Source organism: Syngnathus scovelli, chromosome 8, assembly GCF_024217435.2.
Source record: "Syngnathus scovelli strain Florida chromosome 8, RoL_Ssco_1.2, whole genome shotgun sequence".
Taxonomy (NCBI): domain Eukaryota; kingdom Metazoa; phylum Chordata; class Actinopteri; order Syngnathiformes; family Syngnathidae; genus Syngnathus; species Syngnathus scovelli.
Window position 1 is genome coordinate 2,127,293 of NC_090854.1, and position 27,538 is coordinate 2,154,830.

The window sequence follows — 27,538 nt, forward strand, 5'->3', positions numbered from 1 at the left end:
GAGGCGTGTTATTATTATTACTTGTAATATTATTGAGGTTGTAATATTGTTCTTATGGAAAAAACGATATACCTACAACTGAACAAACAAAAGAAACTGATTATATTGCATGAGGAATACATTATATCAGTCGAATTGTTCCTTGTCTGATGTGTCTTGTGTTGTTGTTCCGACCTGTACCCTACTGTTTGTTCCTTGCTTCTCTCAATGTCACTTATCGACATCTGTCGTACCAATATATATGTAGTATAAGAATTCATTAAGTGGATAATTGCAATTGTTATTACCATGGTATTACCGTTATGTCATCACCATATTTGTAAAGATCTATACCTAATATAAGATATATACTACATATATAGACTACATGAGCATATGGTATAAGCAAAATTTTTAATGCAAAACGGCTTTGAGTACTTAGAAAAGCGCTATATAAAACCGATCTATTATTATTATATAGTATATATATATCTTATTCTAGAAACAAATTAAACTGACTTAGATTATAGTATTGGTGCTGATGTATGCATATGCATATATCATATTTAGCACAATCATGCATTAATTTTTCGATCAACACAAACCTTAGTACAGGGCAGACAAATGGGGACAGCTGTAAGAGGACAGTATCTTGGGACAGCAGTCTCTGAAATCTTGTTTCTTTTAATGTAGAGTAGGAGACTTATAGTCTAGAAAGGTTGGACTTCCCTAGGGCAGCAGATCTAAAACAGGGGAAGGGGAAAAAAAGCATTTCCTTCTAAACACATCAGCAAATTAAATCTTTTTTTTTTTTTTTATTCATGCTTCTTCCAGTCCCTAACCTCGGACGTTTTTGCCATGGGTGACCCTACCAGGTGCATTAATAAGCCCCAAACATCTTAGCTTCTAAGATCACTGGGACACACAAACCCCTCCACCACGATAAGGTGGTGACTCATGGAGAGGCCAAAAAAGACCCATCCAACCATCCATCTTCATCCGCTTATCCGGGGTCATGTCGCGGGGGCAGCAACTGTAGGAGGGACTCCCAGACTTCCCTCTCCCCAGCCACTTCATCCATCTCATCCCAGGGGATCCCAAGATGTTCCCAGGCCAGCTGAGAGACATAGTCTCTACAGCGCGTCCTGGGTCGTCCACGGAGTCTCTTACCGGTGGGACATGCCCGGAACACCTCCCCAGGGAGGTGTCCAGGAGGCATCCTGAAGAGATGCCCGAGCCACCTCATCTGGCTTCTCTCGTGGAGGAGCAGCGACTCTACTCCGAGTCTCTGCCGGATGACCGAGCTTCTCACCCTATCTCTAAGGGAGAGCCCGGACATCCTGCGGAGGAAACTCATTTCAGCCGCTTGTATCCGGGATCTCGTTCTTTCGGTCACGACCCATAGCTCGTGACCATAAGTGAGGGTAGGAGCGTAAATCGACCAGTAAATTGAGAGCTTTGCCTTTTGGCTCAGCTCTCTCTTTACCATGACGGACTGGTACAGAGTCCGCATTACTGCCGACGCTGCACCGATCCGCCTGTCGATCTCGCGCTCCATCATCCCCTCACTCGTGAATTAGACCCCAAGATACTTGGGGCAGGATCTCATCCCCGATCCGGAGAGGGCATTCCACCCTTTTCCGACCGAGGACCATGGACTCGGATTTGGAGGTGCTGACCCTCAACCCGACCGCTTCACACTCGGCTGCAAACCGCTCCAGTGAGAGCTGGAGATCACGGCTTGAAGAAGCCAACAGCACCACGTCGTCTGCAAAAAGCAGAGACGCGAGGCTGAGGTCCCCAAACCGGACCCCCTCAACGCCTCTGCTGCGCCTAGAAATTCTGTCCATAAAAATTATGAACAGAATTATATATATATATATATATATATATATATATATATGCACTGGGAACGAATCTGACTTACTGTCGGAAATGCGGACCAAACTCTGGCATCGGTGATGCAAGGACCGAACCACCAGTTGGCTCGGCACCCCGTACTCCCGAAACACCCTCCACAGAACCTCCCGAGGGACACGGTCGAACGCCTTCTCCAAGTCCACAAAACATGTGGACTGGTTAGGCGAACTCCCATGCCTCCTCGAGGATCCTGTCGAGGGTGTCCACTGTTCCACGGCCAGGACGAAAGCCACACTGCTCCTCCTGAATCCGAGGTTCGACCTCCTGACGGACCCTCCTCTCCAGCACCCATGAATAGACCTTACCAGGGAGGCTGAGGAGTGTGATTCTCCTGTAATTGGAACACACCCTCCGGTCCCCCTTCTTAAAGAGGGGAGCCACCACCCCAGTCTGCCAATCCAGAGGCACCGTCCTCGATGTCCACGCAATGTTATAGAGGCATGTCAGCCATGACAGCCCCACAAAATCCAGGGCCTATAAGAACTCCGGGCAGGTCTCATCCACCCCCGGAGCCCTGCCACCAAGGAGTTTTTTAACTACCTCAGTGACTTCGACCCCAGAGATTGGAGAGTCCGCCTCAGAGTCTCCAGGCCCTGCTTCCACAATGGAAGGCGTATCGGTGGAATTGAGGAGGTCTTCGAAGTATTCTTCCCACCGACTCATGACGTCCCGAGTCGAGGTCAGCAGCACGCCATTCCCACTGTAAACAGTGTTGACGGTGCACTGCTTCTCCCTCTTGAGACGCCGGATGGTGGACCAGAATTTCCTCGAAGCTGTCAGGAAGTCATTCTCCATGGCCTTGCCAAACTCCTCCCACGCCCGGGTTTTTGCCTCAGCAACCGCCGAAGCCATGTTCCACTTGGCCATCCGCCAGACCTTCCCAGCAGACCCTCACAGAGCGTTTGGGTCTGCCAGGTCGGACCGGCATCTTCCCCCACCATCGGAGCCAACCCACCACCAGGTGGTGATCAGTTGACAGCTCCGCCCCTCTCTTCACCTGAGTGTCCAAAACATGAGGCCGCAAATCCGATGACACGACTACAAAGTCGATCATCGAACTGCGGCCTAGGGTGTCCTGGTGCCAAGTGCACACATGGACACCCTTATGCTTGAACATGATGTTGATTATTGACATTCCTGTCAGGCTTGGAGTAGGGAGAGGACTCGAATGCAGAGTTCCAACCAAAGGTGTTTTATTTTCTTCAACGGAAGGCAGCACAAAAAACAAAAGGCGGCTCAAAACGAGGAGAAAAAAGGGCTGGAGACAGCAAACAAAAGGCGCCTCAAACTGAGGGAAAAATACTCTGGCAAAAAACCCTAACTAAACAAATCACAGAGCTGGGCAAAAGGTATCTTCTCTCTAGGATCTCGCGGGGAATTTCTGTGAGTTCGTGATCGCTGGTGTTCATGACAAGGTCAAGATGCACTGGCAAAGACAAGGGGAAAGACGCAGGTTATATACACACAGAAGGAGGGGAACACAGGTGTAGACAATTGGGTCATGACACAGGTGCAGACACTTGGGATCAGGGAAGTCACGTGACCGGACGGTCAGAGGAAGGACACATGAACTGGAACGAGAGGAGAGTTACAACAATAAAACAGGAAGTGACAAAAACAAAACACGACAGCATGACAATTCCATGTCGAGCACAGAAGACAAATAATAGAACACCGCTCGGGTTCAGATCGGGGCGGCCGTTCCTCCCAATCACGCTCTTCCAGGTCTCACTGTTATTGCCCAAATGGGCATTGAAGTCACCCAGTAGAACAATGGAGTCCCCAGAAGGAGTGCTCTCCAGCACTTCCTCCAGGGACTCCAAGAAGGGTGGGTACTCTGAGCTGCCATTTGGTGCATAGACACAAACAACAGGCAGGACCCGTCCCCCCACCCTAAGGCAGAGGGAGGCTACCCTCTCGTTCACTGGGGTGAATGTGCAGGCGCCCAGCTGGGGGGCAATAAGTATACCCACACCTGCTCGACGCCTCTCACTGTGGGCAACTCCAGAGTGGAAGAGAGTCCAGCCCCTCTCGAGAGGGCTTGTACCGGAACCCAAACTGTCTGGTCGGAACTTTTCTGCCTCGCACACCAGCTTGGGCTCCTTTCCAGCCAGAGAGGTGACATTCCATGTCCCAAGAGCCAGCTTCTGCAGCCGGGGATCGGACCGCCAAGGTCCCTGCCTTTGCCCGCCGCCCAGCTCACAATGCACCTGACCCCTTTGGCCCATCCCACAGGTGGTGAGCCCAAGGAAAGGGTGACCCATGTTTCCTTTTCGGGCTGTGCCCAGCCGGGTCCCATGGGCGAAGGCCCGGCCACCAGACGCTCGCCTTCGAGCCCCACCTCCAGGCCTGGCTCCAGAGGGGGGCCCCGGTGACCCGCGTCTGGGCAAGGGAAATCTGAGTCCATATGTCTTTTTCGTTATAAGGGGCTTTTTTCAAAAAGGACCCATATAGTTCATTTGAGACCTAGTCAACAACCTGAGTGTACGTATATTGTTGTCATGCAGCTTGATGAAGTGTTTATCATGCCCTGCAATCAGGGACTTATTCAGACCGGATGAATTGTCCACAGGCTATCAACCCTTACAAACTCTTATACCCTTACAAAAATAATATCGCAAAGTGAGTCCAAATGCTAAGATGGCTGGCAGCCACTGTTTCCTGTAATTGAGAAATGAGTGCTGTTAAAAATCTAGTATCTCATTATGGCAATTTTTCTTCACAGTATCCTTATGACTACTTTGGATCTGATATTCCATGTCTCTTCTCCATGGAATCTGAAGCTGAACTCTTTTGTGATAGAGTCACTGTATGTGAAAAGACAATAGATTGTCATTCCTCAAAAACTCCACCGATGTCGTCTTTAGGTCTGGAGCCAGCCAGCGGGTCAAGGTTAGTTCACTTTACATTGTTTTTATATAATGATCACTTCAAGGCAAAATTGTTATGTTAATGTCAATGACTAAACAAATAAGCACTTAGATCAAATGAATGCTGAAATGCTGTGATCTCTATTATAGTGGCGGACGGTAAGGCTGAACGATTTAACAGTTTGTTACGGAATGGTAAGGCTGAACGATTTAACAGTTTGGGACGGAAATTGCTATCCTAGATGTGATTTAAAGATCCTCACAGCTATGATTTTTTTTTAAGGGCTCTTATCCCCAACGCTCACACAAACCAGCGCTGAACTAGTTAAAAAAAGAAAGAGTCACTCTACATCATGCTCCCGGTCATACCCACGGTAGTCTTTTGATTCATGGCTGCTTGACGGTGGATGGATGGATGGATGGATGGATGGATGGATGGATGGATGGATGGATGGATGGATGGATGGATGGATGGATGGATGGATGGAGTGACGGACGGACGGAGTGACGGACGAACGGACAGATTCCACTTTTACAAAATAAGAGCCACCCACAATATGTATTGTGTGTGTGTGTGCGTGTGTGTGTGTGTGTGTGTGTGTGTGTGTGCGTGCGCGTGCGTGTGTGCGTGTGTGTGTGTGTGTGATTCTGCAACAGACAGAAATACAGCACGTAAGTCAACGCTCCACTTCTGACGTCACACAACACTAGTAGACGGCACACATTACATAACTAACTGCGCGTAACGGTTCCGCTATACTAAATAACCATAAATGAAATTGACAAGTGTATTTTAACGTCATGGGTTTCCACACTTGAAAAGGAAGGACTTGACCAGACTGGGATTCCACTCTATGTTCGGGTTTTTAATGAACGAAACAATCAAGGTGAAAAACACATACAAAAATGGATGAGTTTAAACAAAAGATACAATTTTCTTCCAAATAAACAATGTAGATAAAGTTCAGTTCCTTTTACTAAAAGAAAGAAAGAAAAGGTCTTGAACATAAAGTTATCCCTTCAAACAAAAGTCAATACAGAACTTAATGCTTGTCATAAAGACTAAACTAAATGAGTCCAGTTGAGAACTGTGAGCTCACCGGTAGTCCCTTTGGTCTCCTCTTCCCATAAATGTTTTCCTCTCCGTGGAGCTCAGTACGATTCGTTGCTACTGCTGTGTTGCTCGCTGATCGAAAGGATTGTTGTTTGCTGCTGCTGCTGCTGCTGCTGCTGCTGCTGCTGCTGCTGCTGCTGCTGCTGCTGCTGCTGCTGCTGCTGCTGCTGATTGTGCTGTTTGCTGTTTATGAACCCTGGTGTGTGCGCTCCCAATCAGGATGGATTGCGCTCAGCTGTTGAGGCGCTCTGAGGAGTTCCACTGCGTGCTGCGCGTTCCCGTCATACACCTGCAGTGACCCCTTGCGGTCACATACACCCACAGACAGTTGCGGACCTCCCAGGTCGCCGCAACACCTCCCACTCGATCTTTGCGTGGCGTACCACGGAAAGGTCGCACTTTTAAGGCGAACTAGTTTCCATCACACTGATCCTCGGCGGGGATGAGGACGACAAGGCGCCGCACATCCCTGTGCAGTATGGTTCCCTTGCGATCCTTTTCCTTAGACTCCTTGGAAACCGGATTTGGAGACTTGAGTTGAACACATCCTCCCGGAGAAACCTTCACGTGGACATCCCGAACGATGCCTTTGGAATCTGCATTTACACTGATGACTCTTGCTAGCTTGATCTGCCCCCTTAGCGCATTTGGTCGCAGAGCCAAACTATGTCTCAAACGGCAACATTCCTATCCACAGTATGCCACTTAATGCGGATGAAAAGGTTTGGACCTGCAGGTTGGCTCCAGGATTTCCAAAAGTAGCTAACTTGCTTCTGTATCTCTTGCAGTCTTTTGAAGGGGTAAGTAGTGTAGTCGAACACCTTGAAATCTCTGCTCTGCGTGGCTCGACCAAGCAACAGGGTGTTTGGAGTGATGTATTGGATGCGGTCTTCACGACTATGGATTCTGGCGTCGATAGGCCTCTCATTGGCAAATAAAAGTTTAAGATCAGGGGATGTTTGAGAATATTTGTCATTTTTCGCACATGTCCTGAGTGTTGTTAGTCACCTAAATGTTGAACAGAGGCTGTGATGTACCGAAGTCAAATTCCTTGTTTAGCACGCTCAAACATGGCCAATAAAAATTCTTGAATATTGAAATACAAAGCAACAAAGCGACGCAAAACGTCGCCCCTGGATAGTCAGTTGTTATGCAGCAGGAGATCGGCATATTCGCTGTCAACTTCATCTAGCAATTCATGGAACTGGCGGTGGTTTAATGCTTTTGCGATTATTTTGTTCACCATATGGATGACAAGGTTCATTACCTCCATACACTCCGGTGGGAATGTTTACGCACACAGCGCCTGTTGGTGCAATATGCAATAGAATGCAAGCAAATTTCAATCCAATGCTTTCTGTCGTAAAGTCACAAACTTTTGGGACCCTCTCATACTCGGTGTGCCGTCTGTCGCGACTGAAATCAGGTGGCCAGTGTGTATCTCTGTCATTTAAACACTGCAACACAGCCTCACAGATGTCCTCGCCCCGTGTTTGGCCATATAGTGGTATCAATTTCTTCTTGCGGCCCATTAGAGGTCACGTACCTGCATAGCAGAGCTGTCTGTTCGATATCGGTCACGTCACATGACTCATCACAGGCAATTGAGAAAGCTCGAGCTGAATTGATGTCCTTGATTTGCTGATCGGTGATATTGTTTGCCATTCAAATTACCATTTCCTTCACTGTTTTTGCAGAGAGAGGCATGTCTTTAATTTTCTGAATGAACTCGGTTTTGTTTTTGAAGTCCGAAAATAGGCACATATTTTAACGAATGAATCCTTCATGTACTCGCCATCGGTGAATGGTTTTCCGCGCTTTATTATCTCCCGGGCTGCAACAAAACTTGCCGCAGTAGTAGAGTTTGGAGATGCAATCCACTTCTTGAAACTGTTTTTTCGTTCCTCAAATTGCACCTTTCCTCTCAGTTCCAACTGGGTGATCGGCAGCAAATTTAGCATGCTTTAGCTGAAAATGTCGCTCCAAATTGCTCTTCTTGTTATATTTGACAACTTCTCATTGCAAATGAAACATTCAGGCAATCCTTCAGCATTGGCAATGAAAGCAAATAGTTGAGTCCATTCTTTCTTAAAGCCTCTGTTCTCATCAGTAATCTATCTCTTTTTGCCTTTTGAATCCATGGCCCGTCACTCACACACGTTTACAACTCGCCTGTGCTGTGCCGCTTGCGATGACGCAATTTTGCGCCATTCTGAAATTCAGTATTTCTAATATATTTACAACTACATACATTTTCTACAGCATAAGATTGTTTGTGTCATGATTACCATCTAAAAACCATATTTAAACAAACAAAACAATTTTCACGCATTTTTGCAAGAGCTCCAGGATGCCGCTAGGCGTGTGCTAAAGAGCCGCGGGTTGCCAACCCCTGGAATAGAACCAGCTGCTAAGAACAGAAATTTTGTATTACATTTAATACATATCTAGACATAAACCAAGATGGTGGCTACAAAAGCAATTCAACACACGCACTGACATCGAACATGTTAAGCTGACGTCCGTGATGAAGAAGAGATCCATGTCAAAATTAATATCAACATAAAATTAATATTGCTTATAGTTGCACTTTTTTGAAACCACAAAGGGTTTTGAGAGCCACAAAATAATAAGGTATTTACATTCAATTGAGCTTTGCTATCTGAGTTTTTATATTTATTTATTTATATATTTTTTATTTTTTTATAAAAGACATGTTTACATAAAAATGCAAAAAAGAAGCAGAACATTATACTTTCTTATCCTTTATTAAAAGAAATATTTCCTTTTTCACATTTAAATAATCTACAATACTCACTTCATATTTTTTTACACTCACCATTGCCATCAGGAACAAAAGATTCAATTAATACAATGTTCTAAATTTCAAGCCATATTGCTAAGCCTTTAGTCTCTGTTGGACGCACTTGTCTGTCTAGTCATATATTTTAATGTTTTTAATGGCATAATGTACTTTACTGTCATAACTGTGTTACTGCACATTGTGAATAGTGCACTGAACCTTGATTACAAGAAAATAGTAAATCAAAATTGCAATCAATGTCTGGGATAATAATTGCGTAACAATTTTTCCTAAGAATTGCTCAGCCCTAGCGGGTGGTACATTTCAGGTCAGGACCTTTAGGAGGATTTATTTGACACTAATCCACCTCTGAATACTCAATCATATTGCACTTTTACAAAATAATATACAAAAAAACAAATATAACTATGCGTAGAAAGAGACATTTAGCGTATTTGGGCTGAAACCATTATTACCACAACAAGCAACACTATAATCTTTCGTTAAGCAACTCCGAACCTCTACAATGGAAGTTCTCAAATGGGGGTACGCGTAACCCTGGGGATACGTGGATGTACTCCAGGGGGTACGTGAGATTTTACAAAAATATATACCGGTATTAAAAAAAAAAAAGTAAGCCTGATTGTCTTGAGAATTAGTTATAAAAAGTTTGATGAAAAGTATGTTTTATATTCGGTATTCAATTTTAATCCTTAATAAACGGACTCTCCACAAACCAATAGCAGTCACCTGCCTTGATGACGCACTGTAACATGGAGATGTCGCTAAAGCGTAGCAGCGATGCTGCTGTTGAAAACACGGAGAAACAAGTAAAAATTAAGGCAAAACCAGAGCTGACGAAGTACCGACAGTACATGGAAGACTATTGTTTGATGGGATTTACGTCCACAAGTTGTAACCCACCCAAAGCGCTGTGCTTTTTTTGCGGGCAGAAATTAGCCAACGCTAGCATGAAGCCGGCACATCTCCAGTGTTATCTCACCACAAAACACGGATGCCATGTTGGTAAGCCACCGGAGTTCTTCAGGAGGAAACTTTCTGACTACAAGTCATCCCAAGACACAATGCGAAAAGCCTCCACGACATCAGCCAAAGCAATGAAGGCTTCTTATGTGGTTTCTTTGCTCGTAGCTAAAGCCAAAAAAACGTTCACCATAGCTCCATGTTTCTCACTAAAATGTAGTATGAGTGCAAAAGACTCATTCAATCTTCAACACTGTTCAATGCTTGTTCACTGCTTGTCAAATCAAAATCAAATGTTCAATGCAACAATTCAATTTTAAGAGGAAAAAAAAGTTCCTTTTTTTATCCCAAAAGAGGTAAAGTTGATTATTTTTTATGAGCAAATCTTTATTTATTATTAAGTTATTAATTTATTTTGTAAACAAGATATGTGAATACATTTTTAGTTACCGTATTTGCCGGTGTATTGGTCGACGTTTTTCGATCCAAAATCGACCGAAAAAAATCGACCTCGACTTATACACCGAGTCATAAAATTTAACTTCGTATTCATCGCTTCAAATGTGATGGTAACCAAGACCGTTTCTCATGCATCTCATTGTGCGTTGCACTTAGAAAATTTGAACCGGGCGCCGTGCGCGAGTGCGTGGCCCGCTGGAAGTTGAATGAGGCGCCGCGATCTCCTCCGCGGTGCTTATAAACAGCCGATCCGCACGGCGGGGGCTATTTTCGGCCACTTGGCGCGTGCGCACGGCCTCCCGGATGTGCCGGGCGGGTGCGCGAGCTCGCCGGCCGCTGGAAGTCCAATGAGGCGCCGCAATCTCCTCCGCGGTGCTTATAAACAGCCGATCCGCTCGGCGGGGGCTATTTTCGGCCACTTGGCGCGTGCGCACGGCCTCCCGGATGTGCCGGGCGGGTGCGCGAGCTCGCCGGCCGCTGGAAGTCCAATGAGGCGCCGCGATCTCCTCCGCGGTGCTTATAAACAGCCGATCCGCTCGGCGGGGGCTATTTTCGGCCACTTGGCGCATGCGCACGGCCTCCCGGATGTGCCGGGCGGGTGCGTGAGCTCGCCGGCCGCTGGAAGTCCAATGAGGCGCCGCGATCTCCTCCGCGGTGCTTATAAAGTGCCGATCCGCTCGGCTTGGAGCTATTTCCGGCCTCCCGTTGGTGCCGGGCGGCGTGCGCGAGCTCGCCGGCCGCTGGAAGTCGAATGAGGCGCCGCGATCTCCTCCGCGGTGCTTATAAAGTGCCGATCCGCTCGGCTTGGAGCTATTTCCGGCCTCCCGTTGGTGCCGGGCGGCGTGCGCGAGCTCGCCGGCCGCGATCTCCTCCGCGGTGCTTATAAACAGCCGCATGCGCACGGCCTCCCGGAATTTGAACACATTTCGTCAATAAATTTCGCATATTGAATTTTGAAGTTTAATATAATGCAACAATTGAGCTCGACTTATAGAAAGGATATATCATAAAATTGTAAATTTCCGTCGAATTTTAGGGGGTCGGCTTATACACCGAGTCGACCTGTACACCGGCAAATACGGTATGTATATTTTTATTTCCTTGCAAGTGATTATTACAAGAAAGATTAATATAAATTAGCAGTGTTCTGCATACAGTATTTGAGTTTTGAAAGGGTTTATGCCTTCTTGGTGGTCACTGTTTACTGTTTATCATTTTTGTTTCTATATGCACTGTTTGAAACATAAATGTGTCTGTCAGGTACATTGCTACAAGTTGTTTAACTTTAATAAATCAAACACTGATGGGACAATCCTGTACCTCTTTCTTTTCGACCAGAAATGTGTTGCGCTGGTCAGGGGGTACCTTGGCTGAAAAAATATTTCAAAGGGGGTACATCACTGAAAAAGGTTTGAGAACCACTGCTCTATAATATCATTTAGAACAGTTCACAATTGATATTTATCTAATAATATGAACTACATCATATTCACCAGAGATGTGAATTTATCTTTCCTCATCAGAGCTAGTTGGTTAACTAACTCTGTAGTCAGAGTGTGGTGACATAATGCTGCAGACACAACCAGATGAGGCCAAAGTTAGCTGAATGCTAACGACTTGACTCACCCCAGTCACTGCTTGTTTTAATGGATTCATATCAACAGCAACAAACAAGGGCAGAAGCACAAAGTGAAGCGTCAGATGCGCATCAATACCAGTCCGACAAGTCAGAGTCATCTGACGAACACGACTCCCAACGAACACGTCTCCCAAGTGCCGTCGTCAGATTGCACAACCGCCAATTCCCCATTCTCAGCCGTGGCATCGGGAGGTGCTGGACCAGGTTCAGGGACGGGAACAGATGCTGGCCTGGGGGATGGCACAGGGACCAAATGTCTCTCTTTGGGATGACCTCTTAGGAGGCCGGTTAGGCTGCAATGCATTACCTGTCGGAGTGAAGCCAGGTTGTGGACCTGGCAACGGCAGCCGAGGAGGAGGCTGGACCGGAGGCTGCGCCTGTGGAAAAGACTGGGCCCGCGGCTGCAGCCTACGGGGCCGAAAGGCAAGGGCATTGGCTGGGAGCGAAGAGCAGGTTTGAGGCAGGGGCTTGCGACAGGTTTGAGGGAGCAAGCAAACAGCAAACAGATCCCAACTGGATCCCTGCTAGGTGGGTGCTCCTGGCTCCCCTCTGGCAAGAGGCCACCCAGTGGCCCTCACCCCTACAGTATAGGCATAGCCTAGCTCTGAGGCATCTCATACGCTCCTCTGGCGAGAGAGAGGTGCAACCTATCTCCATAGGTTCAGGCACACCTGGCTGGAGCGAAGCACTGGCTGTCTCAGACAATGTCCCGGGTGGGCGACAGGCAGAGCGGAGCGACAGGGGGTCTCCGTCACACCCAAGGCGTCGAGCTGGCGTCACGGCAGTGGGGGTAAGGAGTTGACTTCACCTCCTTCTCACACCGCCTTGACCACATCCGCCGATCCACCTGTGCGGCCAGGTCCATGGCATCCTCGAGGGTCCGGGGGCACTCGTTGGACACGATTTTATCCTTGATGTATTCTGTGAGGCCGTGGAGAAAGGCACCCACCAGGGACGAGGAGTTCCAATTGCTCCGCCGCGCCACCGTCTGGAATTTTATGGAGTACTCCACTATGGACCTGCTGCCCTGGTGCAGCGTCATTAGTTCCTCAGAGGCATTCGCCGAGGCTGAGCCCAAGTCAAACATGCGCAGGACTTGCGAAGGCGTCGAACAAAGAGCAGGCGAGTTCTTGCCGCTCATATTCGGCAGTTCCCCACAGCCGCGCCTCGCCCATAAAGTGAGTGAGTACGAACGCCACCTTGGCTCGTTCTGTGGCAAACGTGAGGTTAAACAGAATGCAGCAGTTTGTCAAAAAAGCCCGGACATACTTGGGGTCGCTGTCGAACCTCTCAAGGTTGCCAAGTCTGGGCTCCGGGACGTCCACGAGCTGCTTGGGCTCCGGGTTAGGATGGGGCATGGATATGGCGGCGGGCTGTTTGGTGGGGCTGGGTGGGATGGCCGTGGACAGGGCTTGTGCAGATTGGGTCGCAGCAACCAGAGGAGCCAAGACTTTAAGGACTTTGAGAGCTTCTACAAGCTCTTGGTGGAGCTTCTGGTGCTGCTGGAGCTGCTGCAGGACGGTTTTTGTTAATGTCGCCATCTCCTCGGAGGTCGTGCTAATTAATGTCCCACTCAACGTGGGACAGGCGGTCCAGGGCAGAAGGTCCGTGCGCTGCTTGCATGATGGGCAGTTTGTTCTGTTAGGAACGGAGACAGGGCAACCAAATGCAGCACAGATCTTAAATTACAAGACGGGAAATGGGAAGTGGAAGGCTGGACTGCCGGCTTGACTGGTGTGGCTGGGCAGCGGAACAGGAACCGGCGGTGTGCTGGCCTCGGAGCGGCAAGGTAGCTGGAACCAACCTGACGGAGAGAGCAGTAGAGCAAGCGTACCGGGCAGAAGAGCGCAGTGCGTAGTCGTGGTCAGGGCCAAGCAGGTGGTCAAGGCAGGCGGTGATCAGAGCGTGGTCAAGGACGGGCAAATGGTCAGGACAGGCAGCGAGCAAGGCGACAATGTCGGCAACAGGAATCGTTCGGGCAGAGCATAGTGAGCACAGTGGTGGCGTCACAGGCAGGGTAAGGAGACTAACGAACAGCCCCTGGCTTGATTCACGGGGTTTAAATAGGGCTGGCCTAACGAGCAGTGGCAGGTGCTGGTGATTGGCTTGATTGGGAGTGTGCCTGGAAGGCAGGTGACGCTGGCACGTGACATGTCTTCTCATAAAAATGCTTTTACAGACTTTTTACTTTTTTGTGGTGACTTTTTTTACTTTTTACTGCTTGTACAGCAGGCAGGTTCTGCTCGACATCGGCAGAAGTGGGTTTTGTGGCGTTCTGGACTTTGAAGCGGCGACATTAAACGCACTCGGACTGCTACGTCCTGAAACGTCGCCGACCTCGCCCGCTATTCCTCCCCCGGTTGGGAGCCGTCGGAAACGGTGTGCGAGGAGGCAGAAGAGGGGCAAGCGCGGAGGCGTCCGGGCCAGGCTGGCGGCCAACCCAGCGCGCCCGGCGGTGCCCTCCATTCTTCTGGCGAATGTTCGATCGCTGGACAACAAAATGGATTACGGTCGCCTGCTGAGGTCTACGAACCGGACGGTGCGGAACTGCTGTGTGCTCGTGTTCACCGAGACCTGGTTGACTGACAACATTCTGGACTCTGCCGTGCATCTGGAGCAGCTAGCGTGCTATCGGGCGGACCGTGCCATTGTACGAGGGGGAAAGTCGCGAGGAGGTGGAATATGCGTCTACATCCGAGAAGAATGGTGCCGGGAATCTGTGGTGGTATGTAAGCACTGCTCGCCACTTGCGCAGTTTGTGATCATCAACTGCCATCCTTTTTACCTGCCGAGGGAATTTACCGCGATTCTGCTAGTCGGGGTATACATCCCGCCTTCCAACATCGAAGGCGACAGGATCGCGGCGCTTGGTGAACTGTACCAGGCTGTCAGTGAACAGCAGACAGCGCACCCTGACAGTTTCACCATCTTCGCTGGAGACTTCAATCATGCCAACCTGAAGTCTGTTTTCCCGAGGCTTCACCAGCATGTTACTTTTCCGACACGTGGAGACAGCTTCCTGGACCTGGTCTACTCTGCGCAAAAGGGAGCTTTCAAAGCCACCCCCCTCCCCCATCTTGGGCTTTCTGACCATCTCACCGTTTTGCTTTTGCCCGCATACAGACAGTTGGTGAAGGCATCCAGGCCGGTTCGGAGGCGGGTTCGGGTGTGGCCTGAGGGTGCCTCCGATGCACTTCGTGACTGCTTCGACACCACTGACTGGGACTTAAGCAGGCAGCCACCTACAACGATCGGACAGACATAGAGGAGTATACTGACTCTGTTACCTCTTTTATCACGAAGTGCATCGATGATGTGACTTGCTCGAAATCCGTCGTCACTTGCGCAAACTGGAAGCCGTGGCTGACAGGGGCTGTCCTCAGACTGCTGAGGGCCAGGGACAAGGCTTTCAGAGCGGGGGATGAGGCTGGCTTGAGGACAGCGAGGGCCGACCTGTTCCGAGGCATCAAAAAAGCGAAGAAGGCGTTCTCGTGCAAGGTCTCCACCCACTTCAAGGACAGCAAGGACGCACGTAGCCTTTGGCGGGGCATTCAGACCATCACGGACTACAAGCCCGCGCCGAGGAGCTGTGAGGGCGACGTCCGTCTGCTGAACGATCTGAACCGCTTCTTTGCTCGCTTCGACGCCCAGAACAGCACTTGCCCGCTGAAGAACACTCCCCCCCACACGAGCAGCCCCTGCGCCTCTCTGCCGACGGTGTGAGGAGGGCGCTTGCCGCTATTGACACCCGTAAGGTGGCGGGCCCTGACAACATCCCGGGTCGAGCGCTGAAGGACTGCGCTGAGGAGCTGTCGGGTGTCTTCACGGACATCTTTAACGTTTCCCTGCAGCAGGCCATCGTCCCCTCGTGTTTCAAGGCTGCCACCATCGTTCCTGTGCCAAAGAAACCTGCACCGTCCTGGTTCAATGACTACCGCCCCGTGGCACTGACGCCCATCATCATGAAGTGCTTTCAGCGGCTTGTCATGGAGCACATCAAATCCGTTCTCCCCCCCACCATTGACCCTTTCCAGTTCGCGTACCGTGCCAAGCGGTCCTCTGAGGATGCCATCTGCTCTGCCCTCCACTCGGCCCTCACCCACCTGGAGAGAAAGGACTCATATGTGAGGTTGCTGTTTGTGGACTTCAGCTCTGCCTTCAACACCATTGTGCCGCAGCGACTCATCTGCAAACTCGACGAGCTGGGCCTCAGTACCTCCCTCTGCAACTGGATACTGGACTTCCTCTGTCAGAGGCCTCAGGTGGTGCGTGTTGGCGACAAAATCTCGCTGGGGGCCCCCCAGGGCTGCGTGCTCAGTCCATTGCTCTTCACCCTGCTAACGCATGATTGCACTGCGACCTACAGCGACAACCGCATAGTGAAGTTTCCTGACGACACGACTCTGGTGGGTCTCATCACAAAGGGCGACGAGACTCGGTACAGGTCGGAAGTTGACCTTCTGACCACGTGGTGCAGGGACAACAACCTCCTGCTGAACGTCAACAAGACCAAGGAAATCGTTGTTGATTTCCGGAAGGGTCACACAAAACACCTGCCGCTGATCATCGACGGTGCTTTGGTGGTCTTTCTGGAATGTCTGCTGTACGCGCACTTGCTCCTTTTTTTGCTCCTCTTATTTATTTATTTATTGTGTTATTTATTCATTATTTATTCAGCACGCTGTTCTTATACTTGTTTACTTGTTTGTCTGTTGTGGACCATGTTTTGTCACCGTGGGATGGGGGAACGAAATTTCGGTTTCTTTGTGTGTCTTTGGCATGTGGAGAAATTGACAATAAAGCTGACTTTGACTTTTGACTTTGACTTTATTTATTTAAAAAAAGCATGTGTTGGGTCTAAATACGATTAGACATTAAATCACTCGCTGGAATGAAGAGGAGAAGACAACCAGAACAGGTTTACTCGCGAGGAGAACGATAGAGAAAGCAATCTCAGTTACAACCTCCATCAGTTCTGAGTCCTTACTCCACGTGCCCCTCTTTTTAATGTTATGGTTGCCCTGGTTACAGAGGCGTTGCTACACTAAAGGGAGGGGGGGATTGTGTCTGTAGCAACGCTGATAAGTTAAAGAATGTAGTGTGGTTTGAATTAGCACTTCGTTGTTGGCTCGTGACCCCCCGCAGAGGCCGTCCCCAGCTGTCCTCCCTCAGTTGGTTGACTCTTCCTCGACCGGGGTCAAATACCCTGAAGCACGTTGATTGCCGCTTTGCTGTGGAACAAATGCAACTAGACCTTCAAATGTGAGGTAACCGGTATGCAGTTCCTTAAACAAACATTGAGTAAATATGGGATAACTTTTATGCAACTACTTCTAACTGTATGTAACCCTTAACAAAGAAAAATAGGTCTGTTAAACTACAATCTATGAACCAAACCTACATCTAAATGAAAAGGAATGAAGTTCCTGTGAATCAAACAAAGAACATGTCACCTATGCAAATAAGCCCTGCTCATTGTTAGTGAAGGCCTCTTACGGGAACCAAAACACACAGACAACATAAGGACAGGAAGGATACAAATGGCTGACAGGGATCAAAAGACATCCCTATCACTAAAAAGGAAGAACCTAGATAAAAGGAAAAGATAAACTCGTAAAGGCGAGGCCTCCAGGTCTGGCAGGCCAAAGCTTCACTTAAAATTATTCCAACAGCATGCGTGTGTACAATGTGCACTGTTGAGATGTAACTACAAAGTAAATTTTTTATTGATTTACTCTTTGTAGCATTAACATTAATCTGTTCAAACCAATGCCACGATCATAGCCGCTAATGCCATTGTACTACAGATTGATTGATTGATTGATGGATGGATTGATTGATTGATTAATTGATTGATTGATTGAACTTTATTCATCCCACAGCGGGGAAATTCATTTGTCACAGCAGCGGATATGAGCGCAAGAATAATTACGAGTGCAAGAATAAAACAAGTGCTAGAATTACAAAAAAGGGTAAATAACAGACAAGGACAAACACAAGTGCTGCTAGTAGAGACGAAACACATTCATTTTATCAGGTGGCATGTATGTTGTAAAATCTGGCAGCAGAGGGAATGAAGGACCTGCGGAACCGTTCCTTCCTACACCGAGGGTGCAAAAGTCTGCCGCTAAAGGAGCTGCTCAGGGACCGCACAATCTCATGGAGGGGGTGAGAGGTGTTGTCCATGATGGATTTAAGCTTAATCAATGTCCTCCTCTCACCCACAACCTCAATGGAGTCCAGGGGACAGCCCAGGACAGAGCTTGCTCTTCTGACCATCTTAGTCAGTCTCTCCCTGTCCCGGTCAGTACTGACCCCACCCCAGCAGACCACAGCATAAAGGATGGCTTAGCAGTGCTAGTCGCTCTTCGGATAAGATGTCTCCTGCTCTGTGGTTCATGTTCCTCGTTCGAACTTTTTGAGACACTAATATTTTGATCCAAATTGTGACCACTGCAGAACGTGAATTACAGGAATCAGAATCAAGATCTTTGTTTAGATATTGGTGTTGCATACAGCAATAAAATATAGTATGCGAGTTTTAAAAACCTGTATTATGTTCTGTGTTTCTTCCAGTGGTTTGTACAGCCATCAGGACATGAGGAGAAACGAAGACTCTGGGGTTTACTCCACAGAAGGCAGCGAATGCCAACACCAAAAGCTAAACAGCAGTCAATCCTCCTTAGTGGCCTGCCAAGGCCCTGATCTAGATTCTGTGAAAATGCATGACAAAAGGCACAACATTTAATGTGGGATTACAGTTGAAGATTTTGTAGATGGGCTTTCCTGAAGCTATAAAGAAACTCTGAGGTGAAACAAAACTGATTTCCCAACCATGTCATGGCGTGTCATGTCAAAATGTGTTCATACAGTTTGGGAGGGTTTCCTTTACTGACATTAAGGCGTGTTTATTATTTGTGGGTTTCCTTTACTGACATTAAGGTGTGTTTATTATTTGTGGAATTATGTTTGTCTAGTTCTTGTCACATCAAGGGCAGAGTTTCAGGTCTCATAAAAAAAATCATTAATTCACTCATTCATTCATCGTCTTCTGCTTATCCACTCGTGTTGCAGCACTACCTGTAGACCCTGATACGTTACTAGACCAACCTGGAGACAAAGACTCTCCAGCGTGGCCAGGGATGTGCCTGGGACACCTCACCAGACAGCTGGCTTGGGCACATCTTGATAAGCTGCCAAGGCCATCTCATCTGCCTGCACTAAGCATGAACAGCGCATCAACTCTGAGTCCATCTCCAATGGGTGGCCCTCATTTAATCTGCGACCTTGTTTTTTAGTCACAACCCACAGCTTGTGGCCATAGGTGAGGGTCGGAATGTTACTCAACTGGTAAATCGAGAGCTTTGCCTATAGGTTCAGCTCCTTCACCAAGACAGACCAATATATAGTCTGTATCACTGTACAAGATTCACCAATTAGAATCGGTGATGTCCATTCTACCCTCACTTGTGAACTCCTCTTTGGGCAGGATCTGATCCCCAACCTGTTAGGAGCACTTCAACCTTTTCTGACTGAAGACCATGGTCTGTTGTAAAATTTCAGCGTACAGAAGTCTCGGGCCTTCTTCCTTGCATCAACCATTACGAATTACCTGTGCCCAACTTCTTTAACGCGTGTTCGTTTTTTCTTCTAAGGGCAAAGCTATCCACACAAATCAGACTCAGATCAGGTTAGTTCAATTTCAACTGAGTATATTAAGTCTGTGTTCAGAAAAAAGCAATACGGCGCCGCGCCCCACAAAACAACTCATAAATTTGTATTTACGTCACTTGGTTTCGTAGCAAGAGGTGGAGGCTGTTAGTCAAGTCAAGTCAAGTTTATTTGTATAGCCCTAAATCACAAACAGTCTCAAAGGGCTTCACATAGACAAAAATGGACAATTATTCTCAAAGCATCACCCGATCTTAAGCTCCCAAAAGGGCAAGGAAAAACTCAAAAACCCCTACCAGGGGAAAATGAGAAACCTTGAGAAGGCACCACAGATGGAAGGATCCCCCACTCAGGATCACCAGGTTGTAATGGATGCAGAGAGGACACAAGTAATACATAATATGAAAATCAATGGAAAAAAATGTATGTCGGAGGTGCCCTCGATTGTCCTGGCAGTGTCTTCAAGGAGGTTGAGCTGCAGTTTACTCATCTTGAATTGGTCCCCGAGAATCCAGCTAGCCGCTATCAGCTTTTGCACCACCTAACCCCCTCCCCAGCCAGGAAGGGGGGTGGGCAGAGAGAACAAAAACAAACTCCTGCCGAATCGGCCACTACAAGTTAGTTAAAGGCCATCTCATAGAAATGTGTCTTTAAACGTTTCTTAAATGTTTCTACTGAGGTAGCAGTTCTAATATCCATTGGTAGGGCATTCCAAAGCTCTGGAGCCCGAATAGAGAATGCTCTAGAACCTGCAGACATTTTCTTGGCCCTCGGTGTAACTAAAAGACTAGCGTTTTGCGAACGAAGGTTACGAGACGGAACATAAGGAACGACTAGGTCGACGAGATATGAAGGCGCTAAGCCATGCAGTGATTTATAGGTTAGTAAAACAACCTTGAAGTCATATCTTAAATGGACCGGGAGCCAATGTAAATTGGCTAATATTGGGGTAATGTGATCAAATTTTCTTGTCCGTGAGAGCAGCCTCGCAGCAGCATTTTGTACTAACTGTAGACTTTTGGTGAGGGACTTAGGAAGACCAGAGAATAATACATTACAGTAGTCCAGGCGCGACGTGGCGAACGCATGTATAAAAGTTTCCGCATCCCCGGTCGAGAGGATCGGACGAATCTTAGCAATATTACGAAGGTGAAAAAACGCAATTCTGGTTATATTCTTAATGTGTTTTTGAAAGGAGAGCGTTTGGTCAAATATTACCCCGAGATTAGTTACAGTATCACTCTGAGTGATAGTACGGTTATCTATAGTTATAGTGGTTTCCTTAAATAAGTGTTGATAACGAGTAGGACCAATTATCAACATCTCAGTTTTATCTGGGTTAAGACGAAGGAAGTTGAGAGACATCCATTGCTTGATATCCGCAAGGCACGCCTCGAGGTTACAACAGTCCCGCGGATCTGTCATCGATAACGGAATATATAATTGGGTGTCATCCGCGTAGCATTGAAAACTAATATTATATTTACGTATTATGTCCCCAAGCGGAATCATATAAATATTAAAATCGGTCCGAGTACCGATCCCTGTGGGACACCACACGTAACATTATAGAGCTCAGAGGACGTATTGCCATGGACCACTCGGTGCGTCCTGTCTGAGAGATAGTAATAGAACCAGCCTAGTGCTGACCCTGAGATACCAACACAACTTTTAAGACGCCCTAATAAAATATCGAAGTCTACAGTGTCAAAGGCAGCACTAAGATCGAGTAGTAACAATACAGACGACGTATTTGAATCCATAGCTATGAGGAGATAATTGGTCACTTTAGCAAGTGCTGTCTCTGTGGAATGATTAGCTCTAAAACCAGACTGAAAAGAGTCATATCGATTATTAGCGACCATGTAATCAATAAGCTGCCGCGCTACTACTTTTTCAAGAAGTTTTGCTATGAATGGGAGGTTTGAAACTGGCCTATAATTACTGAGACAGTCCGGGTCAAGATTTGCTCGCTTAAGTAACGGTTTAATAATAGCGGTTTTAAAGGCTTTTGGCATTATCCCAGAGGAGACAGACAGATTGATTATATTTAAGACAGACGGTCCTAAAATTGGAAATAATTCTTTAAGTAGTTTGGCTGGAAGCGGGTCGAGTAAACATGTTTGTTTAGCCGCAATAACCAATTGTGTAAGCCTTTCAAGGGACACGCTTTTAAAATTTGAGAGGGTTATTGCATGATCCCCAGCGCTAGTAACCGGCGGAGCAATTGAAATGGTATTCTTGATCTCGTCCCTAATTGTTAGGGTTTTCAGGTTAGTTTGATCCTATGATTATGTTGGAATGTAGACTGTAATGATTAAATCAATCTTGTCTTGCCCTCACAATGTAATAATTAAATCAACCACGTCTGGCCCTCACAATGTGATAATTAAATCAATCACGTCTGGCCCTCACAATGCAGAGTCTGTTTCCCACAATAGTGTAAAACACCCCCTGCTCTGATCTTATCAGAGGCCGGGGGTTCACCAAACCTGTCCACTCCCACCCCCACTCTGTTCCTCCTAATAAATATGCCCTTGCAGGGAGGAGACTTTTAGACTTCATTCGATAATCGCTGTTCAGACAGCGACGAATGGACTCTCCACCTGCAGGTGTCTAAAAGAACTTGCTTGTCTCATGTTTCGTTCTTGCAAAATAAGTTGGAGTGAGCAAATCTCTAACATTTTGGTGCCGAAACCCGGGACCCTCATACCCATCATCTGGCTGACGGAGGACGACGCGCTGTACACCGTCGACGGGCCAGCGTCCATTAGCCGGACCTGGTAAAGAAAGACCTGGGAAGGAAATTCTTCGCTGGGCCAGCATCTTAGGTCTGCCTTCGTCTGACAGAGGTGGATTGACGGGACCCGGCAGTGCAACGAACCAGGGGACAAGTAAGTTAAAGGCTTGAAATTGTGTTGTGTTGTTAAACGCGTAACACATAGAGGTGCACGGGAGATAGCTTGGGTTCAAGTCCCAGTGGAAGAAACAGGCTAAGAAAGGCAGAGCTTCTTTTTCGTTCATCGAAGAAGTGTGTAGACTCTTCTTTGTCTGTTTTTCCGAGCTGAGGGATCTGGCTTGGGTTAAAGTCCCAGTGGAAGGAACGTGCTAAGAAACACGGAGCTTCTTTTTTGTTAATCAAAGAAGGGCGTAGATTTTTCTTTGTATGTTTTTCCAAGCCAAAGAATAGCTTGGGTTCAAGTCCCAGTGGAAGAAACGGGCTAAGAAAAACAGAGCTTCTTTTTCTTAATTGAAGAAGGGCGTAGATTTTTTCTTTTGTCCGTTTTTCCAAAGCTGTTTGGGAGGGTTTTACACCCATCCCTGGATAGGCCTAAAAAAGCGCTGGAGTTTGTGTGATTGAGTGTGTGACTGGTAGGATAAATTGACTAAGAAGCAGTTCTAGCGTTGATCCATGGCAATAAAACAGGCTAGTAATTTGTTGAAAGGTCAATTTAAACCTGCATTGAGGATCCTCAAAGAAAAAAAATTGGAAAAAAAATCGTAAAACCTTAAGCTACTAAAATTAAGATGGGAAATAAGAACGGTAAATCTCTACCTCTTGACGGAGATGAGAAGTACATGGCGAGTAGATTTCTTAATTGTATGCAATATATGCCGAAGTGGAAGAAAAAGTATGGAGTAGAAGGGAAGTTGAGAGTTGAAGTGTGGAAGATAGTAGTTGATGTTTTAGAAGAGAGTGTGGATAAAAAGAAAAATGGACTGAAAAAGAAAAGAAAAGAGAGTGAATTGGATTGTGCTAAAATGTGGTTGAAAGCTTCACAAGAAAGAAGAGAACAAATCCAAAAGACAAAAGATAGAAAGTTGAAAAGTGATGAGGCCGCCATTCAATTGAGATTTGAAAAAGAATTCAGGGTGCATAGTGGCATCCCATTCAATGATACAGCTGAGGGTGCTTATCAACAACAGCTCAAAAATGCGCTCCTCACTAATTTCCGCCCTGAAATAGGCAACTTGGTGAGGAAACATTTGGTGGAAGTGGATGTTGCAAGTGTGACAACAACTATGCAATGGGCCAGACATGCTGGAAAAGTGATCAAAAAAGGCAAAAGTTCTGATGTATTTCATCTAGATAATGATGATGATGAACTAGATGAAGATACAACAGTCTTCTTCCAAGGGTCCCAGCTAGGCAGAGGGAGAGGTAGAGGCCAACAAGGTCGCAGGCCGCCATATAATTCAAAACCCCCACGAGATTCTGACAACTGTTGGAACTGTGGGAAACGAGGACACTTAGCAAGAGTGTGTCGTTTTGCAAAACAATATCAATCAAAGGGTGGAGGAAGGAGCAGAGGAGAAGCCAAATTTTTAGCATGACAAGCTTCCTCCTCTTTGACCGCTTATGCTCATACAGAGAAAGAAAGAATAGATGCCCATATGACAGCAAAACATGTCATTGTCAGATTATTAGAATTTTTTTAGATTATTAGAAGTCCTGTCCATCCAAGAAGTGTGACAATGCTGTTTGTATGCCCAAATTACAAATGACTAGAGCTCAAATTGTGTTACACTGAAGTTAAAATATGCAAATCAAGTGGTAAAGGAATGCAACTTGCTTCTAGAAGATAAATAAATAAAATTAGAATGTGCTGTCCTCGTGTGCATGGGAGGGACCAGCTCATGATCGACCACAGGAAATGGCCAGCCTGTGACGAATCATTGTTGCTGGGAACTACCTTTTGCATGCGAGAGCTGTGCATGTGTGTGCGTATATGTTAAAATGATGAACATTGGCTAAAGTTTTAGTATAAAAAAAAATTTGCTAGACTGTGGTCTATCCAATTTGCACCGCAGAACAGAAATGATTTTGAAAGATAAAAATGAGAGGAAAAAGAAATCTGTTTGCAAGCAGAAACTAATCCACACTAGTGCATGTTAAGTGTCGAGCCCACATGAGAAATTCGAAGAAAAAAAAAAAAAAGACAGAACATGCTTTCAGGAATTGGAAGAAGCTAAATTGTGAATTTAAGATTTTGCAATGCTACATTTAATAGGAATAATTGATTGGTTGTGTTATAAGATTATGCAAAATTCTAAATGCAAGCTAAATCTGAGAGATTGAGTTCTTCAAATTTAAAAACAAAGAAAAAAATTCAGATTAATTTGCCAGTTGTTTGGTTTAGTTAAGTCTTTTTTGAATTGGTGGATTGTTCTACCAGGAAACCTAAGTTGAAAATGATATATGAATGTTGTGTGGTGAGCTTGGATGAATTGGGACCAATGTGATAGAAAGACTCCTTTTTGGAGACTGCGTGTGAGATGCAAATGAACATTGATGAATGATAGCCTGAATGAAAAGAAATTACAGGTTGAATGGTTGTTGGTGACTACTATAGAAAATTAGTAGAGCGACTTTGATGATTTTGAGCAGGTTGAATGTTAGAAAGAAACACATAGCTTTTGGATTGATAATTAACTAGGAAAAAAAAACTGGAGAACCAGTAACACATGTAGAAGATGTGTGAACTGAGAAATTGAGAAGCGTTTTGGAAAGAAAGTCAAATTAAATAATGATGGAATCGTATGTAGTAAAGAACACATTCTCCCAAAAAGTTTGTCAAGGTGTGAGGCATGGGCGTTGCCAGGCCTCAAAAAGGGGGGGAGTGAGTAGGACAGATAGTGGAAGATAGTAATAATACAACACTTTATGACAATGAATTTTCGAATACATTTGGTGTTATATTGTGGTAATTTTTTTTGTTCTGGTGTAGATAGGTTAGCAACACGAGAGATTTAGAGGTTCAAAAGAAAGACAGTTAAAAGAAAACATTTTTGATTTGGACAATTGCAGGCTAACAGGAACATGAGAAAGATAAGAACTACGAGGGGAGATCCAATTTCATTGGGGAGATTGAGAATTCACAGCACCATACTCTAAGTCACATTTTTGAGCAAGCATGACAATAACATGTGATAGGTCAAGACATACAGATCAGGGCTTGATGTGGAAAGCAGACCTCGATGAGTTGATTTTCAATAATGATACTGAAGACAACATACTGTCCGATTAAATTGGAACTATAGATAGATAAAATGTAGCTCAAAAAATAGGATGAGTTGCAGGATTTACGATATAAAAACGAGACCTCTGTTATTAGAAGAATTTGAAGTTTGGTAAACAAACATTACCAGCAAATTGATGGAAGCAGCTACATTTGGAGATAGTCTTACAAGTGTTCAAACCAGCCTGTCATTCTCAGTGTCAGGGCCCCTGAAACCCAATCCGAGTCTTCGCCTGCAGCCGTGAACAACCACAAAATGGTGCCTGGCTCTGAAGCACCTTTGACCTTTGGCGAAGGACAAGAAAAGACTGCTGTTGTGCTTGGAGGAGGACAAGTACACTCCAGAGGAAATACAACATCCTCGGGGACGAGAAAAGACAGTGAAAAGCGGAGGAACTCACAATGATGAAAATTGACTCATTTGAACAATGGACTCATTCAAGAGTGATGGATGGGGTCACTCTGAAGCAACAACAAAAGAACACCAACTTGATAGGGTGAAGTGCGGCAAAAAGATATGGACTTGGAGTGTCTGACAACCAAATCACACTCCTTGCTACGGCGTTCCCAAATTTGGTGGAGCTTGGTTCAAAGTGGAAGGGAGGTTCATTGTGCACTGAGTTTGACAGAACTGAGGAGATTTGATAAATAAATAATTAAAAATTTGAAAAATACGTAGGGGTACAGATTATAATCAGAGATTGAACGGATTTGGATAAAACAAATAGGCTAAAACGGTAGGAAACAAGAGCAAGATCTGATATTTTGGCTCATCAAGCTTAAGACGTAGAGGTCGAGTTATATAAATTTTAGAACAGGACATTTGGCAGTCAGGAGGAAGCTAGGTTGCTCAATGTACCTACTCAATACAATAGTAAGGTTTTTTATACCACAGTGGAGGTTGGATGGTCAGAAAGTTAGCTACGTTCAATTTTTGACATTCACACAATCATGCATAGGAGTCACAAGGCGACAGTTAACAAGACAATGACTGCAATAGGGGCCACCTACGACTGCACCGACATGGAAAAGTAGAAGTGAGAGAGCAGAGTATGGGATTATATGCTAAAACGTCTGCTATACAGTTACCAATAGGAGATTCTATCAAGAGAAGCTGCATGAGAGATGGATTAGAATCTCTTTGTCTGCGTGGGTGCGTGTGCGTGTGTGTGTGTGTGTGTGTGTGTGTGTGTGTGTTCACACCCTGTGTGGGTGCGAGCGTGTGAGGAGAAAGAAGGCATGGGTAAGACAATCTCTTTTAAACCAGGAGGCAATAAATGGGAACGCCCCTGTCATAAATAGTTTTTGGTTAAAGGGAATCATTAGGAAGTGTTCAAACTCTTCCCGCAAACATTCCTATTTGCCAGTTAAATGGGCACTACAATTGACTACGAGAGTTGCAAACAACAGATGAAGAGCAGTCCTTGGCAGATTATATGATCAGGACGCTCAAACTGTGTCAAAGACAAATTTACTGCCGCTTGATCTTTCCTCCTCACAGGTCGACAACCCCATCAATCCAGGAGACTGGGTCTACATCGAGGTCATCAAAGGAAGGAACTGGGCCAGCCACGACGGGAGGGAGCATTCCAAGTCTTGCTGACTGCACATGTTGCACCCAAGGTTGCAGGACCCACAAATGCATTAACGACGACTGCTCTCCAGGAGGAAACTGGATGGGAGCTTTGGACATCACCGCTGTGTGCCAGGATGAGAGAGCCGTTTTCAAGGTGTAAGGGCTCTACTACCAACATGGCTGCACCATCGGACGGGACCTACTTCAGCCAGAAGTTCAGAGGCACTGCCCCACCTGCATCCTATGAGTGCACGTGCCTGTTCAGTACGGATCATGGTTTTGTGGTCACAGGAGTTGTCCGATGCTGCCTGCCAACTGGACAAGAGTGTGTGCGCCGGTGTGTGTGACAGACCTCACCTACAGACTAGAACATCATCAGCTGACGAAAACACGGGCACATATACAACTTCTTAGACGTGACAGTTGTGATAATGATAATGAGACGTGGATTGCGTAGGTGCTGTTCTGTTGAGCATGTTTTACAGAAACTTGATGATTTGACC

General features: G+C 46.3%; 1 protein-coding gene across 11 annotated transcripts in view; it reads left to right on the top strand.

Annotated features, from left to right (window-relative positions):
- Positions 1 to 27,538, top strand: part of il10rb (interleukin 10 receptor, beta) — a 185,409-nt gene that overhangs the window by 67,749 nt on the left and 90,122 nt on the right. For 5 of the 11 annotated variants that reach the window (XR_011087269.1, XR_011087266.1, XR_011087267.1 and 2 more), the window contains exon 7: positions 4,625 to 4,791. Coding sequence is in view for 6 of the 11 variants with exons in the window: in XM_049727082.1 (XP_049583039.1) it covers positions 4,625 to 4,791; positions 11,166 to 11,210; positions 18,345 to 18,516 (384 nt within the window). In the remaining 5 variants the exon portion in view is untranslated. The other 6 variants (XM_049727082.1, XM_049727081.1, XM_049727084.2 and 3 more) reach the window with 5 other exon arrangements.